The 20,000-nt window shown below is 37.6% G+C and overlaps 3 protein-coding genes across 3 annotated transcripts in view; 2 read left to right on the top strand and 1 right to left on the bottom strand.

Annotated features, from left to right (window-relative positions):
* Window positions 1–1,422, bottom strand: part of LOC144433271 (5-methyltetrahydropteroyltriglutamate--homocysteine methyltransferase-like) — an 8,354-nt gene extending 6,932 nt beyond the window's left edge. The window contains exon 1 of the mRNA XM_078121579.1: window positions 1,287–1,422. Within this exon, the coding sequence (XP_077977705.1) occupies window positions 1,287–1,422 (136 nt within the window). The remainder of the gene's footprint in view (window positions 1–1,286) is intronic.
* Window positions 1,423–3,171: 1,749 nt separating this feature from the next.
* LOC144433273 (5-methyltetrahydropteroyltriglutamate--homocysteine methyltransferase-like) lies at window positions 3,172–10,381 on the top strand. The gene is made up of 9 exons (XM_078121580.1): window positions 3,172–3,310; window positions 6,655–6,772; window positions 7,036–7,133; window positions 7,538–7,587; window positions 7,987–8,053; window positions 8,415–8,498; window positions 8,929–9,083; window positions 9,612–9,693; window positions 10,116–10,381. Exons 1-9 carry the CDS (start codon window positions 3,172–3,174, stop codon window positions 10,379–10,381), a joined length of 1,059 nt encoding a protein of 352 aa, XP_077977706.1.
* Window positions 10,382–16,071: 5,690 nt separating this feature from the next.
* Window positions 16,072–20,000, top strand: part of LOC144433274 (uncharacterized) — an 8,338-nt gene continuing 4,409 nt past the window's right edge. Inside the window, exons 1-4 of the mRNA XM_078121581.1 lie at window positions 16,072–16,123; window positions 17,280–17,526; window positions 17,998–18,265; window positions 19,860–20,000. The exon at window positions 19,860–20,000 is cut by the window's right edge and continues 31 nt beyond it. Of these exons, the coding sequence (XP_077977707.1) occupies window positions 16,072–16,123; window positions 17,280–17,526; window positions 17,998–18,265; window positions 19,860–20,000 (708 nt within the window). The remainder of the gene's footprint in view (window positions 16,124–17,279; window positions 17,527–17,997; window positions 18,266–19,859) is intronic.

A 20,000-nucleotide genomic window follows, 5' to 3' on the forward strand; every position in this document is an offset into this window, starting at 1 on the left:
GAATCAAGATGCATCGGCGCCTGGAGTTGTTTTCCCGCAACCTTCAAAAGTTTGGTTAAACCCGAGGTCTGAACTTATGACCCGCCATGATATATATTACAATGTAAACAACCTTGTAAACTGTTTTTCAAAAGATTTGTTTTTCATTAAAAGACAAAATGATAAATTACGAAGTGGAATAGTGTTTGTAAGCTTACATGCTAGAAGGTCTGATTATTGGTTGCTAAGACTCTCTCTCTCTCTCTCTCTCTCTCTCTCTCTCTCTCTCTCTCTCTCTCTCTCTCTCTCTCTCTCTCTCTCTCTCTCTCTCTCTCTCTCTCAGTGTCTCTCTCTCTCTCTCTCTCTCTCTCTCGCTAACAGCCGAAAAGATATAGCCAGTGTACACATTTTCATCACATCGACATTTTCAACATGGAAAACAACAATCTAAGATACCGTGTCCCTGCGATTGCATCATCATTATCGCCAGGTCGCTGAAAACGTTTGTGATAGCGCAAAACCTGCTTGTATCATGTATGGAAAGATAGCACGAACACTTATTATGCAACCACAGCTCTCAAAGTGTGCATGAATACAAGCACAATTATAGCTACAGCATGGACCCTGGACGGCATATAGCCAAAGTAGACACATTTGTTTGCAGGGTACGGTTAGGGTTAGGGGTCATGTGATCATGTTAGAGATAGACCTTGAAACAACGAAACTTAGCAGAGCAAGAATAATTACAGTTATTAACATACTATAAATTTATGAAAATTATAATACATATATACATTTAGTAATCTACATTGAGTGTGCAATCGTGAACCCTCATAACCCCACCCCCACACGCGCACACACACACACACACACACACACACACACACACACACACACACACACACATACATGTTGACGACCGTATTATTAGTAGCACCGATAACTGAAAACTCGCTTCACATTCAGCATGTATTGATTCCTATTTTAGAACACAGTGTATAGTATTCCAGGCTTCAATGCATTGAATTGTACACTTGAACAATGATAAATCAAAAGCCGACCCTAAGCAGTATACTGTACACTTGGGGTGTCACCTTGACCCCTTGACCACCTCCCACCTTCTTATAACTTATTCTGGAGTCTTGACCCCTTTTTACCAGAATCATCTGTCAGTTTTTTGCCAGTCTTCTAATGAAGTTTAACAAGTTGTGAATTGCCTGAAATCAACGAAATCACGAAAAGAGACTCCATATGATTACCATGGGAATCATTATGACATCCACTTACACCCCGGGCATGGCACTTACCCTCAGCTGACATCTTGCCACAGAACTCCGAATACATAGTGGCTGCATACTCATGATGTGGTATTTTGAACCAGTCAGGTGTCTTCAGATTTTCAGGTTTTGGGTAGCTGCCTATAACCGTTGTCAATAGCGGCATAGTGGTTATGATTTGTATCACTTCAAGAACAGAACTATACGTTTATTTGGCTCAACGTCGTCTGTCCGCAGTTTTCAAACAACTGTGTGTTTCAAATCTGATAACGTGTCTGTCACGAGGTATTAAACTGGTATTATATCAACAATCTCATCATCAGAAAGATTAACAGTATAGTATTACCGTAGATTTTATTTGACATGTAAAAATGAGTTATCTAGGGTTAACTTGTAGAATAAATAAAACAATGTATGTATGTATATATACACTACCGACAGAAAGTATTGTCGCACCGTGTCGACATCGTAATAGATATGACACCTACTAAGGTCATCCAATGTAAATAAATACTTTACATGTAAATTTTAGGGGCCGGTCTTTTGAAAAGTGCGCCGAAACGTAGTATATCTGCTAGACCTCGAATGTTCTTCCGATAGAATACGACACACGCCCGAACATCGCTATCGAGGATGGAACATCCAAGTTCGCTTATAGTATTGAAAGAAAGACCGAAGGTCTAGCAGCAAGACTAGCCGAAACGCTGAAATAAGCCTGTCAATCAAGTATTTAAATGAGCAATTATCAGGCGATAATGTATGCAAATGATACGCAAATGAGAGGAACGTCATATACCTTAACAATGGAACGTTACCTGCATTCGAAATGACGCTCAAATAGTATCGAAGGATACAATTTTGTCAAAAGAAAAATGATACAAATTGGGTTAAAGGTGTCAAACTTTATTCAAAATGCATTCATTCCGTGTTTATACATCAGTGAACATGTTTACCCAAGTATATTACGTTGTCGACACGGTGCGACAATACTTTCTGTCCGTATATATATTATTTGTTGCCCAATGTAAAAAAATAACTGAGTGTGAATTTATAATAACATATGTCTCGGACCGGACTGTCCATATACCCTACACAAAATGTTGGTGTGATCGCCTCCGAAGAGAAATTGGCCCGGTCAATACTGTCAAGTTTAAACGCGTACGTATTTGAACTGGTGAGTGCTACCACAATAACATAACAACATTATACACTTGGCCCAATCTGTAGAAAATTATGGTCTGAGATATAGACAGGAGATTGCAACCAGCTTGACCCTTGTTAGTCTAATTCATATACAACGCGTTACGACTACTACGATCATCACATGATGGAATGACCGCCAACAAGGTAGTAATCGTATCGAGTCGTACAGGACCTAGAATACCGATCGTTGATAAGGTTGGCCCAGTTTTCTGTTTTTTGTTTAAATAGATCAATATTTTTATATTCAGTCATTTCAACGATATTGTTCACTTATGCAAATTACAATGTATTCTGGTTTACATTGGATCAGTTGTGTACAGTGAATGCGGGCGAATGGCTGATCACATGCACAGTCAGTGTGTTAACCTGCTCCTCGTGAACTAACCTACTGAGGTGATCAGATTAGCATATTCAAATATCAATGGCTAACAGCTCTCCTGAATGGTACCAGTGCGGCGGTGCTACTGATCTCGAGCTAGCCAGTCAGTAGGCGTTCTAGAAGAACGAGAAAGGGAGACGATCCAACCTTGACCGTGTCGGAGTGGCTATTACACTGTGCCTTGACAAATATCAAACAGACATCTTGTGCAACAACGTTTTACTTCGATATTAAGTACAAGTCATACACAAAGCCGAATTGTATTTTTCGACCCGGAAGAACTAGACGTCAACGTACCTTGATTTCGCGACCCCGAAATACGACCTTGAAATCATGCCACTTTCGACGACAGTAATCGGCAGCTATCCAAAGCCAAAAGATCTGGAGATGCCAGATTGGTTTAGGATAGGTCACGAGGAATATGAACCTACCAAGTACGCCAAATTCTGTGACAAGTTTGCATCGTCATCAGGTATGAATTTTGATGATATATTATAGTATTTCCCTCCCTCTGAATGTCTCTATATCTTTTGTTGTTGGCAGTAACACTGATGAATGAATGAATGAATAAATAAATAAATAAATGAATGAATCTTTATTTCACTAAAGTTAAACAATAACAAAAGAAAAGACAAAAGTGTGAATGCAAAAAAATGCTAACAAAATATATTAACTCTGGTGGGGACCATGGAAATAGGTAAGCATACCTAGTCGTGTCCATGATCCAACCTACTACTTAAATTATAATACTTGATACGAGAAATAGTGAAATACAATGTAACTACTAAAAACTACTATTTACAAGAAATGTGAAAGTGAATACAAAGTGACTAGGGGGCTAATTGGAAAATGCGGATAAGTCTAAGTACAAAGGAAGGTTTGGCAAATAACAAAAAAATTCCACAAAAACACACACAAAAACACACACACACACACACACACACACACACACACACACACAAAACATTACTCCGTGAAAAGATGTATTTTTAGCTGTTTTTTTTTTTAATTTGGTGTCTATTAGAAATAAGTTATATTGTTGTTGGGAGTGAATTCCAGTGCTGAGTACAAGCATATTTGAAGTTGTGTTGGCTGGCCAGTGGCCGTGAGCTTTACCTTAGGGACTGGCAGGTTTCCACTGAGACATGAACGAGTTAGGTAATTGTGAGGCACGGGTTGGGGTATATGATAGTGACGGGGTTTAAATTATAACAGATACACTCTAGCAAAAAACAGCTTCGTTTCTCAGTTATATATTGCAGTGGACAACCATACATCGACGTTCAGTGATTCTTATCCATTTTTCCTTCAAAATTTCGTCTGCCACAGAAATGTGACTTTCATCATTCGTAAAAGATGTCGATCTACGACTTGACGCACTTACACATTTAAGCTTTACGGGCTTTGTTGAAAGAAATGTCGGCATAGAAAGTGAAAATATTAGTCACTGTTTATTTTAAAAAGCCGGTCTTGTAACCGACCTGTTACTATGAGAAAGGTCAGGACAAAGGAAACGCTAAAACTGAGTCGGTCGTGTTAATGGATCATGATCCGGATCGTCACGGTGTAATTCGCAGATAAACTCGCTGATACTCAGTGCACTGGGAAGGTGTAATTCTTTGTCCAACGCACAGTACGTATAGTACTTACTACTAGCTATATATATCTAGAAAATATCTCAAAACGGCCATTATGCTTTATATATTGCACCTACTATCCAGACAGTGGTCAATGTACCCTCTGTTCACAACCATTGTACTACACTTCACGTGATGTCGGTGTCATATGTAAAGGAAAGTATTGACTCGGCGATTACAATATACGCCACGGAGCTTAGTTCATTATCAACAACAGGCGGCGAGATAGTCATTGTTCGCTGGATGGACAGTAGGAGAGCGCATTTTGTAATCTGCGCAGCCTGTGACACACTTTATAGATCTACGCCTTCAACCGTGGACGGTTGAAAACTCTCCCGGTTTATTCAAGTCCAGATCTAGACATGCCTCTACAAACCACTACGATTGGAAGCTATCCAAAACCAGGTTATATGAAAATACCAGACTGGTTTACAGATAATTGTTATTCACCCAGCTCTTTTTCCGAATTATTAGAGGAAATTTCAATCGAAGGTATGTAATATTTACCTCAGAGGTCTGCACGTCGAAGGTGCTAGGTGAACCGTCGAACGATACAGCGTTTTCGTTAATAATATGGATAGCGTACGTACACGATAAAATATCAGTTCAATGTAATATTTTAAACCCCACACAAAAACCGCTGGATATGGTAAAAGTAATGGCATTGTATGCTAATTAGATTGCAGAAAGAATCATTGCTTCTACATCACCCTGTGGTTTATTCTCGAGGTAGGTCCTCGTCCTCGCAGCGATTAACGTGTTCTTGATATGACGACAAATATTATACATTACTTTATTTATATGTTTAAAAAAAAAAAATATGTGTATCACCCGGAATAAAACGAACGACACAAAGCAATGGCAATAGAGGTAGAAATCTAGTTGCTTTCACGACATCAGATGTTAATCAGATTGTGAAGGATGTATGACACGGCAGGTAGAATTAACGCTTAGAAAGATAGCCGGGGTTGTGTAATCTTGTGTGCAGATGATCGTCATGTGAGGTACATGTGGCAATATATGGCGATAACTTGAACTTGGAGAGAATCGTCCGTGAACGCGAACGTCCACGCGCCGGCGAATTTAGTATGACGTAATGATGGGCTTGTGGTGTCCACATGATAGAAGTCTGGACAAACAATATGACGGAATCGACGTATAATAGCCGTCATTAGCATGTTGTTATTGTTTGAGAAGCACTGTGTACTGCATGCCGTACATTGCAGCCAGCACAAGGTCAAGTCGACAATCAATATATCCACGCAGAAATCAATATAACAGTGCAGGCTGCATTACACAAAGGTCTATGGTTCACACCACCATTTGCGTCTTGCCCCTGGGTCCGACCGCCTGCACCCGGTACCCACATCATCAGACGCTCTCTCTTTGTATTTACGACAGGGCTTAACAGAGAGACATTGGAAAATTATGCTCTGGCTTCAGAGAATTCGGGCACAAATGATATTGTCAAACCAGATAATGAGATAGGAAAATCTCTGAACAAAGAGATATCCGGCCTTTGGGTTCAAACTCTAAAAAACTAAAAACACTAAAAAAAAAAGTTGTCTGAGGTTCAAAAGTCACGATGACCCGGGTATAATACAAATATGAGCTGTTCTTTGGAGAGAGAGAGAGAGAGAGGGCAAATATACAATGTGAGCATATATATCATCAATACAATTCTAAATTTATATAGTATATACATGTACCTCTATTTCCATTGTTTTGTATCGTGTGTTTTGTTCTTGGTGATCGCCTTCTCAAGTTCAGTTCTGCAATCCCCCAGAACAAAACAAACGACACAATACGATGGAAATAGAGGTAAATCATGAAGGCATCTAGCCGCTTTCACCACATCAGATTTTAATCAGATTGATGCATGTACCCACTCTGTAGAGACAAAAGTGGATGATACTTACATAAACACTTTTCAATTGTAAAATTTGCATAACAAAATGATATTACTGTCATTTATAACACATAGAGAAACGATACCCCCTAGGCCTGGATTGAGAAATCATCTCTCTGAGAAATAACATTGATTATTCTCACTGTCTTGTCCTAACTACGATTTCCGAAAGTCGACTTTTCAGCCTTGATTCAGGGTAAACTTTTCTCGAACGATTCCTACTTTATGTCTGCCGTGGGTATAACTTGCTCCCTTTTATTTTAATGGCAGAGCTCGGAAAGGAGGTAAAATCTGCCATGAAGGAAGTGATCGACGAACAGATCGAAGACGGTATTGATGTAATCACAGATGGAGAAATTAGAAGAGAAAGCTACGTCTTTCATTTCGGGTGAGGAGTCGCGATTTCAACTTGAACTTTACTTGGTAATGTCTAAACTTATCTAGCGTGTTTCTCTTTCTCAGAGAGTGCTGCAATCACAACATACTGTGATTATCTTGCCGAAATCTAAGGGGATCTTATAAGGTCCTTATCTCCTTAATAAATTCAAATAGAAATTTGAATTTATTAGAGCACTGTCTTTATATCAAAAATGATGTTTCACCCAATATAGAACTATAATGATTATTACATTTATTCTTTTCTTAATACAGTCGACACCTTGAAGGTTTCGATTTCCACGATCTTATCCTAAAATCATATCGGAACGGCGCCCTCACAGCCCACCTCCCGCGCATCATTGGCAAAATAGGTAAGGTCATGGTAATTCAAGTTCACGATGTGTTTCACGTTATTTTGATTTCAAGGATAGTTATTAGAATACCATTTTGCATACAATGAGTGGTCTATTTCAGATAATATTCACAGGAATTTTATTAGTATTATATAAAAATGCTATAAAAAAAATTAAATTCATTCTTGTTGTAAAATGTGCGTAAGCATGATAATTTATATCGACTTCATGAATAAGGAAAATTAATGTATGTTAGTTTAGTTCTTGATATATATATATATATATATATATATATATATATATATATATATATATATATATATATATATATATATATATATATATATATATATATATATATATATATAATGTACCGCAATGGTCAAATGTTAAGAACAGAAATCTCTGGATTTTCCACACAGATCTCAAAGATGACGGTGACTGGGCTGCAAAAGAATGGAAAGAAGCTCAGGTATGTAAAATATATTTTCATGTCACATTAAGTATCCATACGGTGTAGACTGCAGGCTAAAAGCAGACGGATTCGTTGAGAAGCTAGGCGTAGATTAACAGAGCGCCCCCAATGGTGACATTCTAAAATGTACTACGCTATAGCGCCCCATCCTTTCCTTTCACATTCGACTGGACCATGGAAAACCTATAGACGTCCTAAATCGAAAGACATGACATTAATACTAGTTTACTTCTTCCACTTTCAGTACGTAAGCTTTTCGAATATCAGAAAAGAATAATGTTTTTGGCGTAAAGGGGTATACCAATACACTGATGAGTAACTGTGGGTAAGAAGTGGATGCGGTTAAATGTTTACCTTGGGTTTTGTGTATGACATGATTGCATTTATTCATAACAGGATATGTCCAGTGTTCCAGTGAAATACACCATTCCAGGACCAATGACTATCATCGGCTCTGCACACAGTAAGTATTATAATTGTAGAAGAAAAAACGAGAGAGAATAAGTCTGATCGCAAAATATGAAATACTGTCGTTGGTGACATCCTAACTGTAGAAAAAAAAAAATTTATAGAAGCTACTGTACTGATGCAATGTCACTAGAATTCGCGAATACGAAACATTATTTAATTAGCGCGTGGATGCATTCGAAAGTTCAAAGTGCACAGCGTTTGATCCTGAAAAATTACGCCACGTGTGTTCTCCGTACGGATGGCAGCGACAGCGTTGTCTCCGTCGATGCGCTGTCATTCGACCAGGCTTGATTTCTTTGTATATGCAGGATTATAAATACAATTTGTATAATGTTCTTCTTTTTTCCCATTAGATGAATACTACATAGATGGTAAAGAACTAAGTTCCGATTTAGTTAAAGTCGTGAACAAACAAATTCTTGGATTAGTCAATGCAGGTACGTAACTCGGATTAGAATAGAATAGAATAGAATAGAATAGAATAGAATAGAATAGCTAAGAATAGAATAGAATCTTTGTTGCATCCGTCAAGAGAAACTACATTTCTTCATTGGATATTCTACAACAAGTATTATTTGGTGCTAAAACAAATTAGTAAATATATAAATTACAGTAATAACAGTACATCTTTATACTACCATCAACGGTAATTCTTACCGGTTAAGATTTTGAAGTTGATGATACAGATACTTTACTAGATCCCCCGTCAATTGATCATCAGTTACAAGATTAAGATGAATTTGAAAATTACAACCAGCGACAAGCTTTAATACATGTATTTCTTTTTATCCCACATTGCTCCATGGTGATATTAATACTTAAACTGACAAAAAAATAGCATTTCCTTCTCTCTCGTAAACCCAATAGGTTGTCGCCACATACAGTTAGACGAACCAGTTATGGTTAGAAATCCAGAAATCGCAATGGATTATGGTATAGAACATGCATCGAAGTGTTTTGAAGGAGTGGGACCGGAAGTGACGAAGGCAGTTCATGTCTGTTGTGGTTACCCCATGTATTTGGTAAATATATGCATATATAATTCTAAATATGTAAATTAAGTGTATTTGAAGATTTGAAGTATTTCTCGTAGATCTTAGGACTCTCAAACGTCTATTCTATAAAGTGACTTGGTGTTGTTTATGCATGTATGGTTGATCGATTGTAGCTAGTAGTAGTGATCGGTATTAGCCCTACACTGTACTAGTCGATAGGTACGCCGGGGAGGGGGGGGGGGGGAAGGCTCAAACATCGATTAACCGCTCTCACGTATTTAGTTCCACACATGATGGATTTGCTAATCAAACATTTTCTGACAAGATTCACATTGCCCATACATCTACACAATAACTCTTGTAATTCTGTTCGGAGCGAGGTTAAAAATATATTTTACTGTAACTTGTGGGTCTCCTGCATACTGTTCAATTATGAAGTAAATATTGCAGTTGAAGCTACAATTCTGTTAAACAATTGTTTTAAGTTTTGTGACATAAATAATGCCAAATCTCGTATTGTCAATCCTTCAATACATTGCTTCTTTTGTACAACAGGACCAGAAAGATTACCAAAAGGCCGACCGTAAAATCTACTTTCAATTAGCAGATAAATTGGACGATGCTGGCTTTGATGAGAGTATGTATCTCTGGATGTATTTACACACACACACACACACACACACACACACACACACACACACACACACACACACACACACACATATATATATATATATATATATACACCAGTAATTCTGAGAAATTACCAGGATTTAGGGTTTCGTGTGTCTTTCAATTTTCATGGCAATAACTTGTAGCTTCTTATATTCCTGAGAGCGAGAGAGAGAAAGAGAGAGAGAGAGAGAGAGAGAGAGAGAGAGAGAGAGAGAGAGAGAGAGAGAGAGAGAGAGAGAGAGAGAGAGAGAGAGAGAGAGAGAGAGATTTACAGGCAGAGTGAGAGACAGACAGGGTGAGAGAAGGGAATGGGCGAGACTGACTGGGTGGGTTTTTAATACTTTTGTATACACACTCATTATTATAATTTTCTTTGTTCAACAGTTTCCATAGAAGATGCACATCAACATAACGACCTTAGTCTGCTCCAACATTTCCAGAAATCTAAAGTAATTTTTGGCGCCATAAAGATAGCAGACAGCTCTATTGAGACAACAGAAGAAATACGCGATCGTCTTAAAGAAGCGTTATGTCATATCCCAGCTGATCGATTGATTGTTGCTCCTGACTGTGGATTAGGTTTTTTACCAAATGATATACTTAGAGAGAAAATTAGAAACATGGTTAGTGCGGCCAAATCTTTACCATAGAAATATTTGGCATTACGTTATCACTACATCACTCTTGTCAACAATCGATTTTTATCGGCTACATGTGTAAAATGGATACATGCACAGACAATGTCCATGATGTGGGCAAACAGTACGACTGTCACATTTTTAGGCGCTGCTTTCAAAGAGAATGAAATTATTGTATGTTTTATTTATTTTTCTTGTGAATCTGATGTATTCATTGTTCTCCACTGAATCAACCACGCTGGTGCATGTGGAAGGAAACCCCTACTGAAATAACAAGGCACGAAAACAATTCCATAGTCATTAATTGTGCCCATTTTGTAGAAAACATTATGTTTCATGGAATATAGAGTACATATGAAGAGTAAAATATATTTGCAGTTCCATTTTGATTAATATAATAATCTTTTATGAGTGTAGCATTTTTTTGTAAATTGTATTGTTGACAGTGATGTATTTCAAACTGTTGAGATCATGAACATTATTCTGACCACAAAGTCTCGTAGCCTAGGCCTTATATGTATATGTATTTGTGTATATATATACATACATACATACACACACACACACACACATATATATATATATATATATATATATATATATATATATATATATATATATATATATATATATATATATATATATATATATATATATATGTATTTGTAGTTAATAAAAACTACAACTCAAATGTAGAAAAACTAGACTAAGTCCAATAAAATAATTAAAATTAGTAATTTATGTCGGCATCAAAAATGGCCATCGAGCATCGGGAGACCCTGAATTTTACAGCCTGACGTACAATTTTACAGAGAACTAGGGAGTCGAGTCGTGACGTATCACACTGCACTATTGGGGTAACTGAGCGACAACTTCTGATGCACATTGACGGTGAAACAGAGCGACATTTGTTTGCCAATTTGGGGACTTTTTGTCACGTGATAAAACTTTAGTACAAATGCATACTTTAAAACTTGACTGGCTATTTAACTTATTTTTTTGCAATATGTTCTCAATGAAAATTAGTCCGTTTGTGTTACATGTCGCCACTTTCATACGAAAATAACGTAGGGATCTTAGAATGGTGATTCTTAAGACCTTGTCTTGTTAGACAAAGCGTTATTAACATAATTTATCAAGATTATAGTATTCCGTGTAAAGAACTATGAGTGTAGCTATGGAAACGTTCATCTGCAAGCACATGCTGATTTAGTTTGTGTTTCTATTTTCTTAGCGACTGTGATAAATGTTACAGTCATATTTCTGCAAGTTTTGATTATCTCGTTCAAAACTTACTCTTACAAGTGAAAATACTATAAAACAATGATTTTTATATAAGGTTTTTGAATTGTTGCATTTTTATCGGCAAAATATCAAAAAGTGTAAGAAATGAAACTCCAAAATAGACCAGGTGTTCACGGAGCAATGATTATATATAAAACTATCCATTAAATTATGGGATATAATGATCGATTATTGATAAAATTAACGATCGATGAAGAGGGATTAGTACTGCACTGAAAGGGAGAGTTAATTATTTCCCTCTGATTATCATTTACAATCACAATTCAGTAGAAATCGTGTATTGAAAATTGTTAAGATTTTATGACTAAATAATAGAGTAGTAGTTCTCTGAACATTTACGAGGCTACTTTAATTTTACTAATACACAGTGTATTTTAGACACAAGATTTAGCACGATACGGGTATTTTACAAAGTTATTTATATTCAAGAAGGAGACATTGACGTCGACCATAAGGCATATATGCATGCAAAGTATTATTGTTAATGTTGTTGTGTCAGCATCTACAAATATCAAACACACACACACACCCCCCACACACACGCATATACACTTATTTCAAGTTTTGTAACAATTTGATGAAAGCGCCTTATGTTTTTATTTTTGTCGTTTGTATAGTTTCTTGTTGTGGAGATTAAAAAAATATGCACATTTTACCACATGACACATTTTATTGTAGAGTAACTCGTACTGCTGTATGTATGTATGTATGTATGTATGTATGTATGTATGTATGTATGTATGTATGTATGTATGTATGTATGTATGTATGTATGTATGTATGTATGTATGTATGTAGGTAGGTAGGTAGGTAGGTAGGTAGATGTGCGTGCGTGCGTGTGTATGTATGTATGTATGTATGTATGTATGTATGTATGTATGTATGTATGTATGTATGTATGTATGTATGTATGTATGTATGTATGTATGTATGTATGTAGGTAGGTAGGCTGGTAGGTAGGTAGATGTGCGTGCGTGCGTGTGTATGTATGTATGTATGTATGTATGTATGTATGTATGTATGTATGTATGTAGGTAGGTAGGTAGGTAGGTAGGCTGGTAGGTAGGTAGGTAGATGTGCGTGCGTGCGTGTGTATGTATGTATGTATGTATGTATGTATGTATGTATGTATGTATGTATGTATGTATGTATGTATGTATGTATGTATGTAGGTAGGTAGGTAGGCTGGTAGGTAGGTAGGTAGATGTGCGTGCGTGCGTGTGTATGTATGTATGTATGTATGTATGTATGTATGTATGTATGTATGTATGTATGTATGTATGTATGTATGTATGTATGTATGTATGTAGTAAAAAACTGCCAAACCGATTGCCTTGGTATTTGGTGGGGACATGACTTAGTGTGCGTAGATGAAAAATGTTCAAATGAAAATGATCGCATCAGAGATGTGCATTTTGTTGGGTCAAAATATGTGATGTTTGGTCAAAAACTGCTGGGTAGATTGGTCTTACAGTTGGTGGGAATGTTCTTAGAGTATGTAGATTAAGACGCGATGATCACGTCAGTAATACGAGTCTAAAAATGTGTGTTATTGATCCAAAATCTTTAATTCCAAAACTGCTGAGCAGATTGGGTTGTAATGTATACGTAATGTGATTACTATTCGACCTTTGAATACATGTTCTTCTACCTGTCCTATATTAGTATGTCCTCGAGTTTGACCAAGTATTGCGCCCTCGGCGGGAAGTGGACAACCCACAATGCTCGACAAATACTAATATGTGACTCTAGAAATCGTCGCAGACTCAGCAAACAAGACCTTTGGCTCCCAGGCATTGGTTACGTTGTCGTTACGTACACGTTTTACAACTCTAAGGTTAGTCTCAATTCAGCCTTTTCTTTCTTCTTATTGTACATGACATTTGACTTACATTATATATCCGGACCATATTTCAGTTAACAAAGGAAATACTCAAGTTGAACTCAGTTGAAATCATCAGTACTACTAGTATCATTTGTTGTACCTATATGCATAGTCTCGCTGCCAGACTCGAGACTATCGTCCCATCGTCCCGTCGGGACTGGTCCCTCTCCGCTCGCGGCTGCGCCGCTCGGTAAACAGATTAGGGACGATAGTCTCGAGTCTGGCAGCGAGACTACTATATACACTGTATGTACACTTTCTTAATTATGAATACTGTCTTATCGAAACTAGTCTTTGTTGGCATATTAGAACCATGTCTGTATGTATGATAAATAACTTGGAGTTTTGTTAATTCGCTGCAACCCAAAAGTTTATCTCTAGATTTTATGTCAAAGTTTAGTGGACAGTGGATAAGTAACCATTTTGTGTTCTGTAACTAATGCATGGAAACGAATTCTTAATAGAGTAATAATTTTGTCGAACTGCTGTTGCATCAATTATTGATAAAATTCCTTGACTGCAAACCAGATTTTACATAGAGACAGGTGGTAGAATACTTTCAACAGACACTTCAATATATGATAGACATACGCATTATTGTAAAACTAACCTACATATTGAAGACTGGTGGTTTAAATTGTCTAGGAAGAAGTGATTAACTCGGTTTTGACTGTAATTGCTAAAGGGAAATTCCGACTGACATAGGTCAAACTGTCTTGAAAAGGAAGGCGGAAGGTCAGAATAAAAAACACAGTCTCTTTCCTGTGTGCACAGTTTATGTTTTGCTTGAAATCGGGCTAATGCCTTATCGTTGTTTTGCGGTGACTCAGATCACCATGTAACAAACCGAGGCTGTGACTAGACCTTTAGGCGAGACCCATTGTTTACTACATTAATGAGGTACCTAAAATGGGTATCTGCGACTTGGATGTGCGACTCGTACAAACTCAAAAATGACATCTGCGACATGGTCGTACGACCAGTCGTGCTACCTGTCTGCGCTTGGTCGCACAACGTCACTGCGATCGTCGTTCTTCCTATGTATGTAGTGTGTATGGCTTGTGCCACCACCCGAGATATTTCTCGTGGCTGAACATTTTTCAACAAATAAATCACACCGAACACCTTAAATGCTTCCATTCTACCTTAAAACACCAAATGAAAACCGATTATTTCGTTTCTTGTGCAGTGCACGAACAATAAAAAAATTCACCGTAGAGCGTAGCGGCAGCCATTGTGGTGGTGGTGGTGGTGGTGGTGGTGGTGGTGGGGGGGGGGTGCGTGCATGTACTGTGTCACGTGTGTACAGCTACAGGATTCAACATGTACTTGGTAATTTGACATTTATAGTTAGTTTCTGCACTTGCAGCACAACATATATTTTTTCTTACTTTTGGCAGGCACTGACACATTTTTTTCTCTCGAAAATCCTCCAGCCCCCCCCCCCCAGAAATCAAATGGTGTATTCCTTACTAGAAAGCCGTAAAAATGACTTCGCGTCGTGCCAAGCAGAAATGTACTAGTATCCTTGACCCGTGGCATTTACAATGTAACCCCAGACTACTTGTGATCTGTGATAAAATCCACAACCTTTAGCTGTCAAAATATGTAGTGTTTGACTTGTGCAGGGTTAATAACTCTCGTATGGTTTCGAACTCAAGTGTGTACAGCGGTGAAATTTAAATAATATAATTTTATGTATTTTCCAGTTTTTGTTTAAAAAATACCGTTTAGTGATGAATAGTTAGTTTCGATGAATTGGAATGACTGGTTCCCTCTATCTCCCTCTGACTTTTACTCATCTCTCTGTCACTCTGTATCTGTATCTCTGTATCTGTATCTGTATCTGTATCTGTATCTGTATCTGTATCTGTGTACAAACTGTCTCTATCTCTATCTATCTATCTATCTATCTATCTATCTATCTATCTATCTATCTATCTATCTATCTATCTATCTGTCTGTCTGTCTGTCTGTCTGTCTGTCTGTCTGTCTGTCTGTCTGTCTGTCTGTCTGTCTGTCTGTCTGTCTGTCTATCTATCCATGTCTGTCTGTCTGACTGACTATCTCCCCCTCCCCTATGTCTCTCTCTGTCTGTCTGTCTGTCTGTCTCTGTCTCTCCCTCTCTCTATGTCTACCTCTGTATCTGTATCTGTCTCCGCCTGTGACTGTGACTGTGTCTGTCTGTCTGTCTGTGTGTGTGTGTCTGTGTCTATCTATCTGTCTGTCTGTCTGTCTGTCTGTCTGTCTGTCTGTCTGTCTGTCTGTCTGTACGTATGTATGTCTGTCTATGTCTCCCTCTGGCTGTCCCTGTCTCCCTCTGTGTCTGTCTGTCTGTCTGTCTGTCTGTCTGTCTGTCTGTCTGTCTGTCTGTCTGTCTGTCTGTCTCCCCCTCTCTCTCTCTTTCAATCTCTCTCCCCCCCCCCTCTCTCTCTCTCTCTCTCTCTCTCTCTCTCTCTCTCTCTCTCTCTGTGACAGATTGTACGTTACAATCAGTTTACATATTTCCATAATGGGAAACGCAAAGTCAAAGAAATGCATTTGCGAGGAACAGATGATACCAGGTAGGGACACATTTTCAACAACAGATGTTGTAATAACATCTAATAGTTTAATAATTTATTTTGAAAACCATATCAACATTTCATATAGCAGAATTCATCTATTTAATGCTCAGTAAACGATTCACATAAAGTATGGATACTATGTATGTATGTATGTATGTATGTATGTATGTATGTATGTATGTATGTATGTATGTATGTATGTATGTATGTATGTATGTATGTATGTATGTATGTATGTATGTATGTGGTTGACAGGGGGTTATAAAATTGTGAGCAAGGCAGAAGAGGGGTATTCAGATTTCTGATTCCTCCGAGCCCATCTATAGGCCATAAATAATGTTTTGTTCCCTCACTAACAGTTGTATGGATAAATTCTGCATTTGCATAATTAACGAGTTTGGTAATTAGTTATCATAAGAATTCATACTTCGTATTTGGTGCATGTGTTGATGCTAACAAGGAATAAATGTCGTAAAGCTCGTTGATGTGGCTTAACATGTTAATGAATTATTTGCATAATTAATGATTTTTGGTTATAAGGCAATAACTAAAGAACACAAGCTTCAAACCTCAGATAATGTGGAACATAAATTGTTCATAAAAGAGTGCACATGTCCAATAAAGTTTGGTGTTATAGATTTCAACTGTGATGTGTCATTTGCATAAGTGATTTATTTTTATTATGTGGCAAAATCTTAATAATGTAAGCTTCAATGTCACGTAATTTTGTACATACATCGATGGTAACAAAGGGTATGTCTCACAAAAGTTTGTCATCGTTTTCACTTTAGTGAGTTATTTACATAATTAGTGAAATTGATCCGTTGGATATACCATATATAGGTAGTGCAGGATAATTCATCGTGATAATGAATGCAGAAACGGTTTGAGGTTTATCGTTACAGAAGGCATTCTGTTTACATCTGGTTGTAATTTCTTTAGTGTATGATAGATTATTCACATAAAAAATATCACACGGCCGACTAATTGAGCTTTGAACGAAACATGGTACATTAACACGTACCTTACTGTGGATACTTTGGTTGATAGAGAATCGTCAGGTTGCAGGTTGGGGTCGTAATTCTGTCATCAAAAGTCATAACAATGTCAGCGCACAGCGCTTAACACTCACCACTTGCCTTCCATTATTTAGACCCCGTACCTTTGCACGATGATGAACCCAAGGATGATGATGATGATGATGATGATGATGATGATGATGATGATGATGATGATGATGATGATACACTGTCAGATGAGACAGACTCATCCGATGATGACGATACTACCGATGGTTTCAAATCGAAAGCTATTCAGGGAGAGTCTTATTATACATTCCATTCTAAATGTGGTAGTAATATCGAGATAAGTCAAGCTGGGAGAGTGGCTAAACGAAAAAAGTAAGTTTATGGTAGTACCTGAATGCGTCCTGTAAGGGTAAAAAGGCAAGCCTTTAAATTGTTGTAACTAATTATGTATGTAAATGAATCTTTAATGTTCATATTTCATATGTTCATGTTTATCAAAACCAATTCTTAATTTTCTCATAAGGAAGCTAGGCATCTATTTACAATACATTTGACACAACAGTGTTTAATATTCAGACAGACAGAGACAGACAGACAGACAGACAGACAGACAGACAGACAGACAAAGCTATAACATAATATTTCCTTACGGAAGTTAAAACTATTTTGAGTGACTATGTGTGTTTCTATGACAACCACGCGATCAAAGTATCTGGAAATACAATAAGATATTTCTGTCCAATCACATGTCTGATAACAAACATTGCAGCACAATATAAAGGTGTTAGGAATTATATTTTGAAGAGAGTGACAATGCATGTACCATCATTTCTATTTCGACAGCGCTGAGCATAATTTCTATGATGGTGTGACCATGACTAAACAGCCACTGTTAATACAAGAGTGTTTCAGGATTCAGCTAACATCGATGGTTGATACTTGGTCTGGGAATGTAGAGATTGGGTTTACGTCAACTTCCCCAGACAGCATGGAATTTCCAGCCACCATGACAGATTACATGGATGGATTTTCAATCACGTGGTCTGGAAATACTCTTCAGAGAAATGGTGAAGTGTTACTTTACCTTAGTGAAGATCTGGACGATTGTACAGTGAGTTCTCGTTAATTTTGACAAATGTTATTACTGCATTATATACTCCCTAACAATTCGTTTTAAAGTAGACTGGCCTCTTGTCACTGGTCACATCAATTCTTGACTAGCTGATGACTCATTAGACTCTCTCTCAGCCCTCTGAGCTTCGCATTGCTGTAAAATTGACGCTAAACGAATTATTTTGTATGTACCGATACCATCTTCATAACGTACTCCATGACCGTACTCGAAAAACCTTGTACTGTGCGCCCTCATCGACCACATAGAGATAACCATTCGTTGACGTGTGACAGTGACTGTTTACAGTATTGCGAAGCTCCGAGGGCTGTGAGAGAGTCTAACGAGTCATGTATTACATGCTATCTTCTTTATTTGCTAATATAATGTCCTTGCAATGCCGTAATCTTGACCTCCCCTACTTGATTTAAAAGTGCAACGATGATAGCATACATACGAAGTTGTGTTTGAGGAAAAATTCAGTCAGACATTATATATTTGCCTTTACTACATACGTATAGATTACTTTGAAATCTACTCAAGATTTTGGGAGATAAAATAGTACATCCGTAATTTGTTTTAACTTTGAAATATTGTAACTGTACAAGTTTGTTCTGACATTTTGGGAACTTTCTCCAAGTGTTTGTTTGTGGGAAAATCTTTGTTGATGTCATCAAATTTACTTCAAACTCTTCGATCGTCGTGAAACTCTGTCTATTCAATTGTTAGTTGTGGTGTGAGGAGAGAAATGGGTCTCATATGAGTGAAGGGTGAACGTGGTATTGGTGATAATGTGTTTCAATGTGGATGTTGACTTCAGTTCCGACACTATCGATATTGGCCACTTAGTATTTGTGAGTTCTTACCTCCAATTAGTTCCAAACACAAATTCGCTGTGGTCGTGGTGGTGGTGGTGGTAGTGGAGAAACAACCGAGACCTTAAAAATTATCAATGTGGTGGCAGCGGTGGGATCCAGTCCTTATCATTGATTCTTGGGTTCGTTTCCCTTTCGCTGGCAGCATTGTCACCAATCTCTTTTAAATATTTGAATAGAGGGAGTCGGATGGGACGGTCATGTTTTAGAAAACGAGGGTCACTTTGCCAATGATTTGCATAATTTTCTGACTCATACTAAAATAATATAATAATAGTGCGCCTTTCCTCCTGAGAGCTCAAAGCACTCTCAATTACATTGTATTACCCTGGCACGGATCAATGGCGGCACAACGGCCCTTTATACTTCCTCAACTACCTGGGGAGCATACAATCCATTGAAGCCTCTATAAGCGCATACGATTAAAACATCCACATAGCAACCTCTATCCTACCAGGTCCCCAATTATACAGATGGGTTGACTGAGGGACAATTGTGGTTAAAATCTTGTCCAAGGACAAAGGGCTGTAGAAATAATTGAATACTATTTCCCGACAATATATTGTCTTCAGCCAGGGAAATACGAGTGACCTAAGAGAGCCTTCAGTAATTGCAAAGAGAAATGAGACAGGAGAAATCAAGCCCTGTCTCTTACGTGAAATGTATAGCCATTTTAGAATGATATGAGACAATTCTGCACATTTCTTTTTTTGATCCAGATCGGAGATACTGTTGGCATTACCTTATCCAGCGATGAGAATCTCCAATTTTATCGAAATGGGACCGAATTATCGGACAAGATCAAGTTAACAGAACTAGGCATTCCAAGGCTTGATACCTTATATGGTATAGTTGATATA

This window comes from Glandiceps talaboti, chromosome 3, assembly GCF_964340395.1.
Source record: "Glandiceps talaboti chromosome 3, keGlaTala1.1, whole genome shotgun sequence".
Classification (NCBI taxonomy): domain Eukaryota; kingdom Metazoa; phylum Hemichordata; class Enteropneusta; family Spengelidae; genus Glandiceps; species Glandiceps talaboti.

What these genes read in the sequence shown, in the direction of transcription:
- LOC144433273 (XM_078121580.1), top strand. Translation starts at nt 3,172, where the DNA reads ATGCCACTTTCGACGACAGTAATCGGCAGCTATCCAAAGCCAAAAGAT. An exon ending in AGCTACGTCTTTCATTTCGG is followed by an intron (nt 6,773 to 7,035) that starts GTGAGGAGTCGC and finishes TTCTTAATACAG; the next exon opens with TCGACACCTTGAAGGTTTCG. An exon ending in GTGGTTACCCCATGTATTTG is followed by an intron (nt 9,084 to 9,611) that starts GTAAATATATGC and finishes TTTGTACAACAG; the next exon opens with GACCAGAAAGATTACCAAAA.